We start from the raw sequence: 9,282 nt of genomic DNA on the forward strand, positions 1-9,282 counted from the left end.
TAGCTCTGAGCTCCTCTCAGCTGACGGTAGGCCCTAGCTCTGAGCTCCTCAGGTGACGGTAGGCCCTAGCTCTGAGCTCCTCTCAGGTGACGGTAGGCCCTAGCTCTGAGCTCCTCTCAGCTGACGGTAGGCCCTAGCTCTGAGCTCCTCAGCTGACGGTAGGCCCTAGCTCTGAGCTCCTCAGCTGACGGTAGGCCCTAGCTCTGAGCTCTCAGGTGACTGTAGGCCCTAGCTCTGCGCTCCTCAGCTGACTGTAGGCCCTAGCTCTGAGCTCCTCTCAGCTGACGGTAGGCCCTAGCTCTGAGCTCCTCTCAGCTGACGGTAGGCCCTAGCTCTGAGCTCCTCAGGTGATGGTAGGCCCTAGCTCTGAGCTCTCAGGTGACTGTAGGCCCTAGCTCTGAGCTCCTCTCAGCTGACGGTAGGCCCTAGCTCTGAGCTCTCAGGTGACTGTAGGCCCTAGCTCTGCGCTCCTCAGCTGACGGTAGGCCCTAGCTCTGAGCTCCTCTCAGCTGACGGTAGGCCCTAGCTCTGAGCTCCTCAGGTGATGGTAGGCCCTAGCTCTGAGCTCCTCTCAGCTGACGGTAGGCCCTAGCTCTGAGCTCCTCAGCTGACGGTAGGCCCTAGCTCTGAGCTCCTCAGCTGACGGTAGGCTGACCTCTAACCCTGACCCTCAGGTGACCTTGGGTCTGACCTCGGAGCGTCTGAAGAAGACCCCGGACGGCTTCTCCCGGACAGACGTCCAGCTGGCCGTGGTGCCGGTGCTGACAGCCATCACGTCCTACCACAACTACCTGGAGCAGCCCCGACAGGTAGGCCACGCCCCCGACATATAGACCACACCCCCCCAACCACAACTTCCTGGAGCAGCCCTGACAGGTAGGCCACGCCCCCGACATATGGACCACACCCCCCCAACCACAACTACCTGGAGCAGCCCTGAGAGGTAGGCCACGCCCCCGACATATAGACCACACCCCCCCAACCACAACTTCCTGGAGCAGCCCTGACAGGTAGGCCACGCCCCCGACATATAGATCACACCCCCCAACCACAACTACCTGGAGCAGCCCCGACAGGTAGGCCACACCCCCTCTACCATAACCAGCTGCAGCAGCCCCCCCCCCCCCCCCTGGGCAGACAGGTGGACCCCATGCTAGTCCTCCTCATGTGCTGGTCTCCCCTGCAGAGGGAGCTGGTCCAGTGCCTGGAGACGGGCCTCATCTACCGCTGTGCCAAGCAGTGCGTGGTTGCCCTGACGATGTGCACCGTGGAGATGCCCGACATCATGATCAAGCTCCTCCCAGCTCTCATCGTCAAGCTCACCCACATCTCAGCCACCGTCGCCATGGCCTCTCCCATGCTGGAGTTCCTCTCCAGTGAGACCCTCGCCTCACATTGAGTATCAGCCCTCCCTCTAGTAGTCTGGGTCCAGCCAGTGTCTGAGTGTTACGGCTGTCTGGTGTCTGAGTGTTCCTGTTCTCTGGTGTTCCTCTGAGTGTTCTCTGGTGTTCCTCTGAGTGTTCTCTGAGAGACTCTGAGTGTTCTCTGGTGTTCCTCTGAGTGTTCTTCTGAGTGACTCTGTTCTCTGGTTCCTCTGAGTGACTCTGTTCTCTGGTTCCTCTGAGTGACTCTGTTCTCTGGTTCCTCTGAGAGACTCTGTTCTCTGGTTCCTCTGAGTGACTCTGTTCTCTGGTTCCTCTGAGAGACTCTGTTCTCTGGTTCCTCTGAGTGACTCTGTTCTCTGGTTCCTCTGAGTGACTCTGTTCTCTGGTTCCTCTGAGAGACTCTGTTCTCTGGTTCCTCTGAGTGACTCTGTTCTCTGGTTCCTCTGAGAGACTCTGTTCTCTGGTTCCTCTCCTTCCAGCCCTGGTTCGTCTCCCTCACCTCTATGCTAACTTCGTGGCGGAGCAGTACGTCAGTGTGTTCGCCATCTCGCTGCCGTACACAAACCCGTCCAAGTGAGTGATGCCCTGCACTGGGACCAGATCTCCTTTATGAATCAGATGTACATGACTGTAATAATGATTAGAAATATTACAAAACGCTACACACAACGTTATACACAATGAATGATGGAGCCAATAGTGGGTCAAAATGGAGATGCAATACCAATAGTTGAATTAGTCGTTATTAACGGTAGATTATTAACAGTACAGGTCCATTGTTAGGGTAGCTTTTTAATGGTAAACGCTCAACTATGGACATTGGACCCTGGAGACATGCAGGGCTCATGCTGATCTACACCTCTGAGCTGAAGGTCGTCTTCTCTCCAGGTTCAACCAGTACATCGTGTCCCTGGCCCATCACGTCATCGCCATGTGGTTCATCCGCTGCCGGCTCACCTTCCGCAAGGACTTCGTCCAGTACATCACCAAGGTGTGTGTCAGTGTGTGTGTCTGCGTTGTATTGTGTAGTCTTCGTCCAGTACATCACCAGGGTGTGTGTCGGGGTCTGCGTCTCCTCATGTCCTGTGTCCTAACGCTCCCCTCCTCTCCTCCCCAGGGTCTGCGTCTCCTCGTGTCCTGTGTCCTAACGCTCCCCTCCTCTCCTCCCCAGGGTCTGCGTCTCCTCGTGTCCTGTGTCCTAACGCTCCCCTCCTCTCCTCCCCAGGGTCTGCGTCTCCTCATGTCCTGTGTCCTAACGCTCCCCTCCTCTCCTCCCCAGGGTCTGCGTCTCCTCGTGTCCTGTGTCCTAACGCTCCCCTCCTCTCCTCCCCAGGGTCTGCGTCTCCTCGTGTCCTGTGTCCTAACGCTCCCCTCCTCTCCTCCCCAGGGTCTGTGTCTCCTCGTGTCCTGTGTCCTAACGCTCCCCTCCTCTCCTCCCCAGGGTCTGCGTCTCCTCGTGTCCTGTGTCCTAACGCTCCCCTCCTCTCCTCCCCAGGGTCTGTGTCTCCTCGTGTCCTGTGTCCTAACGCTCCCCTCCTCTCCTCCCCAGGGTCTGCGTCTCCTCATGTCCTGTGTCCTAACGCTCCCCATCTCTCCTCCCCAGGGTCTGCGGTCCAACGCCCTGCTGCCGTTTGACGACGGCCACGAGCACAGCTCCTTCAGAGCTCGCAGCACAAGCCTCAACGAACGCCCCAAAAGGTAACACACCCCCAGCCGAATGTCACTCTGCCCAGAGGGTCCAGATGTAGTCTCCACCCTGGGTCCAGATGTAGTCTCCACGCTGGGTCCAGATGTAGTCTCCACGCTGGGTCCAGATGTAGTCTCCACGCTGGGTCCAGATGTAGTCTCCACGCTGGGTGCAGGCAGCACTGGGCTGTGCGTTAGACGCAGTAGGAGTTGGTTGGTATTGATACCGTGTAGGGGGCCACGCCCGCTTGGTGGCTGTTCATGGCGTCATCGGCTCATTTTGATTTGAAAGAGGTTCTCGTGGCCGCACTAAAGGCCCCCTTAGGGCGGCTGTGTGACGAGTCAACACGCAGCGGGGTGCGCTCTTATTTTGAAGAGGAATCCTGGAGACATTAACAAACTCGAACCTGAACTAGTTTTCAATTCCATAAAATACCTCTCTGACTGAGGCCGAGTGCAGACCTCAACGCAAGGGCCTCTTCTGGCCCCCCCCTACTCTGGCTGCTCTGTGTCATCATATCTCTACCCCATCATATCATTCTATGATTCCCCCCGTGTTAAATCAAAATCTGCACTAATGCCATCCTTAAACCCATCCTCTGAGGTCGTAGCTGCCCCTCCCCCCCTGACCCCAGTGGGGTCCCCACTGGGGTCCCCCTGAGCTCCCCCTGGGCTCAGGGGGACCCCAGGGGGAGCTCAGGGGGAGCTCAGGGGGACCCCAGGGGGAGCTCAGGGGGACCCCAGGGGGAGCTCAGGGGGACCCCAGGGGGAGCTCAGGGGGAGCTCAGGGGGACCCCAGACTTGTGTCTCAGTGTTGTGTTGTAACCTCATGCCCCCCCCCCTCGCTGAGTCGGCCGTCTGTCCCCAGATGATGTCCAGCTCCACTGAGGCCCCGTGCTAATGGCTGTTGGGGCTGTAGCTGCTGCCCCCTCCTCTGTAGCTGCTCCTGTCCTTATGCTTTGATGTTTCCGCCCCTGTTATCCTCTTCCTATCTTCTTCTCTGATCTTTGTGTTCGCTGCTGTTAATTCTCAACCTTTTGTTTTTCCTTCGTCACTCTTCCTCCTCCTGGGATCTGCGTCGTGGGGGTTGATGGTTTCACGCCGGACCCCTTCCTCCTGCCCCCCCCCCCCCCCCTGTCACCTCTGCCCTTTGACCCCTCATGTTCCATGCTTACCCCCTTCCCCCCCCCCGCCCCCCTCCCTGCCTTCGTGATGTGCATACGCTTATCACGTTCGCCGGGTCGTGTGGTTGTCATGGTAACCGGGGTTGTGTCAACACGTCTGCGTACAACATCCCCCGCGTCCCCGTCCCCCCCCCTCACTCAACCCCCACACAAAACAACCTCTCACGCCCGTCGCCACGGTACCCGTCGCCACGGTACCCGTCGCCACGGTACCCGTCGCTACGGTACCCGTCTCCCCTCCAGTCTGCGGGCGGCCAAAGTGGCGCGGGCGGCGGCGGCCGTAGCCAATAGCAGCAGCTCGCCGGTTAAAGAGCTGAGGGACGTCTCGGCCATGGACGCCTTCCGGTCCCGGAGCATCAGCGTGTCGGAGCACGCGGTCCGCAGGTCAGAGCAGAGCATTATGGGTAACGACTGAACCAAATCAACAGCAGCAGCCCAGCGTGCCCTCCTCATGGCGGGGGCCAGAGGACCCCTAACCCCAACCCTCATGGCGGGGGCCTCCTCATGTCTGCCGTCTCTCTGGGGTCCTCTGGGCCCCATGGCGGGGGCCAGAGGACCCCTAACCCCAACCCTCATGGCGGGGGCCTCCTCATGTCTGCCGTCTCTCTGGGGTCCTCTGGGCCCCATGGCGGGGGCCAGAGGACCCCTAACCCCAACCCTCATGGCGGGGGCCTCCTCATGTCTGCCGTCTCTCTGGGGTCCTCTGGGCCCCATGGCGGGGGCCAGAGGACCCCTAACCCCAACCCTCATGGCGGGGGCCTCCTCATGTCTGCTGGTCTCTCTGGGCCCCCATGGCGGGGCCCTCCCATGTCTGTTGGGGGGGGGGGGGGGGGGGGTTCTGGGTCGTCGGGGGTCTCTCTGTGCATGGTGGGGGGGGCCTTGCTTTGTCTTCCTGGCGTCGGTGGGTTGGTTTGATGTCACCGTTTTCGGTTGCATGTGTTAATGTATTAGAATCAGAACTAAGTGTGAGATGCGTTTGCAGTTCTGGTGCTTTGTTCTAACAAACTGAACCCTTCCCCTAACCGTACCATCCCAGGTCTGGGGTCACTGAGCCGGCCATCACACCCCGCTCCTCTCCTCAGCTCCTCTCCTCAGCTCCTCTCCTCAGCTCCTCTCCTCAGCTCCTAGCTCACTGGGCCAGCGACACACACTCACACCGGTCGCTACGCTTGCCTGCTTTCTGGAGTTTCTTCTATATTTTATTCGATATCTTCTCTGACATCATGAGCAGGACAGTGTCTCCTGTGGGGATATCTTCTCTGACATCATGAGCAGGACAGTGTCTCCTGTGGGGATATCTTCTCTGACATCATGAGCAGGACAGTGTCTCCTGTGGGGATATCTTCTCTGACATCATGAGCAGGACAGTGTCTCCTGTGGGGATATCTTCTCTGACATCATGAGCAGGACAGTGTCTCCTGTGGGGATATCTTCTCTGACATCATGAGCAGGACAGTGTCTCCTGTGGGGATATCTTCTCTGACATCATGAGCAGGACAGTGTCTCCTGTGGGGATATCTTCTCTGACATCATGAGCAGGACAGTGTCTCCTGTGGGGATATCTTCTCTGAGCTGCGCTGGTGTTGAGCCCTGATGTGGATGAACTTAATCCGGGACCCACTCTGACTCCACACAACACCAACGCTGTCTACTTCAGCAGACAGTGTGTGTATTGCTATGGGATGTAATCACTGTGGACCCATGGTGTGAGAGTGCAGTGGTCAGATACGTGGGTTCCACACCCGGACACTAGGGGGCAGTGAAGGTTCAGCAGTTTACTTGCAGTCAGTTTGCAGATGTAATCATTTATCTTTAAAAGTTACTTTTTTTATTGTAGATACAACTGGTAATATTAGACGAAACCCTCTGCTTGATCGTGAAGTAGAAGACACCAGTTCACATGGGAGCAGAGTTGACCAGAAGGAGATGTTGTTTAACAGAATGGCATCACCTGATGTTGAAGCAATAGCTGCACGTCACATTTAGACCCCCGGTTCAAGAATGGTGCAGAGTTACAATGAATATTCCCCATCTTTGTTTTGATCTGAAAACCTTGCATGTATCGCCTGGGGTCATGTTGGGTTCATCCTGGGGTCATGTTGGGGTCATCCTGGGGTCATGTGGGGGTCATCCTGGGGTCATGTTGGGGTCATGTGGGGGTCATGTTGGGGTCATCCTGGGGTCATGTGGGGGTCATCCTGGGGTCATCCTGGGGTCATGGGGGGGTGGTGACGGACTCGTGGTCCGCAGTCACTCTACTGAAGCAGTGCAGGAGGCCACTTGGTTGAAGGTGAAAGATAGCATGCTCTTTAGCTGGCCGCCCTCTGCCTGTTCCTACACTGTATGATGAGTGATAGATCGATGGATGGATGCAACTATTAATGTGTAGTGTGTTGCCATGGAGACACTGAGCCGCCATGGCCTCTCCTAATAACAGATTTGCCCCGAGGGAAATCGATTCTGTACTCTCCTGGCCAAACACCGTTAACCCACAGGGGATCAGTGGATCTAGTGGGGTCTCCACGTTGGCTCAGTGCAGCGATAAGCTGGCCTCAGATCCCTTCCTGCCGGTTCTCTTTATCTGTTCACAGGACTTCACACACATCAGCCCCAGCAGAGCGGCTGATTGGTGCTTGGAGAGAATCTGAATAATTTCAATCAATATGCAGGTTTCTGTGGAAAACAGTGCCACATACTGATCGTGTGTGTGTGTGTGTGTGTGTGTGTGTGTGTGTGTGTGTGTGTGTGTGTGTGTGTGTGTGTGTGTGTGTGTGTGTGTGTGTGTGTGTGTGTGTGTGTGTGTGTGTGTGTGTGTGTGTGTGTGTGTGTGTGTGTGTGTGTGTGTGCGCGCCTCACCGTGCTCTCTGGCGCCCCCTGCAGGATGCAGACCTCCACGACCACCAGCAGCCTGGGCTCTGCGGACGAGAACGCGGTGACGCAGGCGGACGAGGGCCTGAAGACGGTCCACCTGGAGCTCACCGAGACGTGTCTGGACATGATGGCTCGATATGTCTTCTCCAACTTCTCCGCACTCCCTAAGAGGTGGGGTCACGGCTCCTCTGGGCCGCAGCACTTAAACGCTATTGATAAGCCTGCCGCTGCAGAATGGGGAGGCAAACCAGAACTAACTGCAACGTGCCCGGCTCCTCCTCCTCCTCCTCTTCCTCTTCCTCCCTCCTCTCCCTCCTCCCCTTCCTTTTCCTCCTCCTCCTCCCCCTCCTCCCTCCTCCCCCTCCTCCCTCCTCCCCTCCTCCTCCTCCCCCTCCTCTCTCCTCCCTCCTCCTCCTCCTCCTCCTCCCCCTCCTCCCTCTTCCTCTTCCTCCTCTTCCTCCTCCTCCCCCCCCTCCTCCCCCTTCCTCCTCTTCCTCTTCCTCCCCCCTCCTCCTCCTCCTCCTCTTCCTCCTCCTCCTCCTCCCCCCCGCCCCCCCCCAGGTCTCCCATCGCTGAGTTCCTCCTGGCGGGGGGCCGCAGTATGACCTGGTTGGTTGGGAACAAGCTGGTGACCATCACCACCAGCGGGGGGGGTCCGGACCCAGCCCTGCTGGGGCTGGACATGGCTGAGAGGCTGGGGGGCGGGGGGGAGATGACCAGGTAACACACACACACACACACACACACACACACACACACACACACACACACACACACACACACACACACACACACACAACCCCCCCCCAGAGGGTGAAGGCGTGTGCGTGTCTCCAGGTCCGACCCGTCGCTCCACACCCGTCTCACCAAGGAGGCTCCGGCCAAACTGGAGTCCCAGTCCAGCCAGCAGCAGAACCGCGCCACGCGATCAGGGTCCGCTCCATGTCAGGTGAGGGGGGGGCATCAGGGTCCGCTCCATGTCAGGTGAGGGGGGGGGCATCAGGGTCCGCTCCATGTCAGGTGAGGGGGGGGGCATCAGGGTCCGCTCCATGTCAGGTGAGGGGGGGGCATCAGGGTCCGCTCCATGTCAGGTGAGGGGGGGGGCATCAGGGTCCGCTCCATGTCAGGTGAGGGGGGGGCATCAGGGTCCGCTCCATGTCAGGTGAGGGGGGGGGCATCAGGGTCCGCTCCATGTCAGGTGAGGGGGGGGGCATCAGGGTCCGCTCCATGTCAGGTGAGGGGGGGGTTCTAGTAGCCCTCCCCCCCCCCCCCCCCCCCCCGGTGCTGTTGGTGTTCTAGTAGCCTGATGCCTCTGTCCCCCCCCCCCGGTGCTGTTGCTGATGCCTCTGTCCCCCCCCCCCCCCCCCCGGTGCTGTTGCTGATGCTCTGTCCCCCCCCCCCCCCCCCCCCGGTGCTGTTGCTGATGCCTCTGTCCCGTCCCGTCCCCCGTCCCCCGGTGCTGTTGCTGATGCCTCTGTCCCCCCCCCCCCCCCCCCGGTGCTGTTGCTGATGCCTCTGTCCCCCCCCCCCCCCGGTGCTGTTGCTGATGCCTCTGTCCCCCCCCCCCCCCCCCCCGGTGCTGTTGCTGATGCCTCTGTCCCCCCCCCCCCCCGGTGCTGTTGCTGATGCCCTCTGTCCCCCCCCCCCCCCCCGGTGCTGTTGCTGATGCCTCTGTCCCCCCGTCCCGTCCCCCGGTGCTGTTGCTGATGCTCTGTCCCCCCCCTCCCCCCCGGTGCTGTTGCTGATGCCTCTGTCCCCCCCCCCTCCCCCCCGGTGCTGTTGCTGATGCCTCTGTCCCCCCCCGCCTCCCCCCCCCCCCTCCCCCCGGTGCTGTTGCTGATGCCTCTGTCCCCCCCCCGGTGCTGTTGCTGAATGCCTCTGTCCCCCCCCCCCCCAGGTGGCACGCCCTGCGCTCAGGGCCCGCCCAGAGTCTCAGTCCTCTGGTGTCCCCCTCTGAGGGGAGTACGGGCCCCCCTCTCTCCTCTGCCGCCGCGGGCCCCCCCCCCCTGGAAAGCCTGGGGCCCCCGCCGCCCCCGCAGAGCCCCCGCCCCCCCGCCCGCCCCTCAAGGACAACCCAGCCTGGCCGAGTTCATCCCCATGCTGACCAGGGCTGGGCCGAGATCTTCATACGGCGGCCGTCCGGTACGAGAGGCACC

The 9,282-nt window shown here is 60.0% G+C and overlaps 1 protein-coding gene across 1 annotated transcript in view; it reads left to right on the forward strand.

Annotated features, from left to right (window-relative positions):
* tsc2 (TSC complex subunit 2) overlaps positions 1-9,282 on the forward strand; it is a 47,050-nt gene that overhangs the window by 18,127 nt on the left and 19,641 nt on the right. The window contains 13 exon segments of the mRNA XM_060048389.1: positions 675-809; positions 1,187-1,376; positions 1,865-1,958; positions 2,274-2,376; positions 2,989-3,083; positions 4,499-4,639; positions 7,136-7,297; positions 7,688-7,846; positions 7,964-8,059; positions 8,094-8,113; positions 9,026-9,150; positions 9,152-9,227; positions 9,230-9,268. Coding sequence (XP_059904372.1) covers positions 675-809; positions 1,187-1,376; positions 1,865-1,958; positions 2,274-2,376; positions 2,989-3,083; positions 4,499-4,639; positions 7,136-7,297; positions 7,688-7,846; positions 7,964-8,059; positions 8,094-8,113; positions 9,026-9,150; positions 9,152-9,227; positions 9,230-9,268 — 1,435 coding nt within the window.

The sequence above is a fragment of the Gadus macrocephalus genome, chromosome 3 (assembly GCF_031168955.1).
Source record: "Gadus macrocephalus chromosome 3, ASM3116895v1".
Classification (NCBI taxonomy): Eukaryota; Metazoa; Chordata; class Actinopteri; order Gadiformes; family Gadidae; genus Gadus; species Gadus macrocephalus.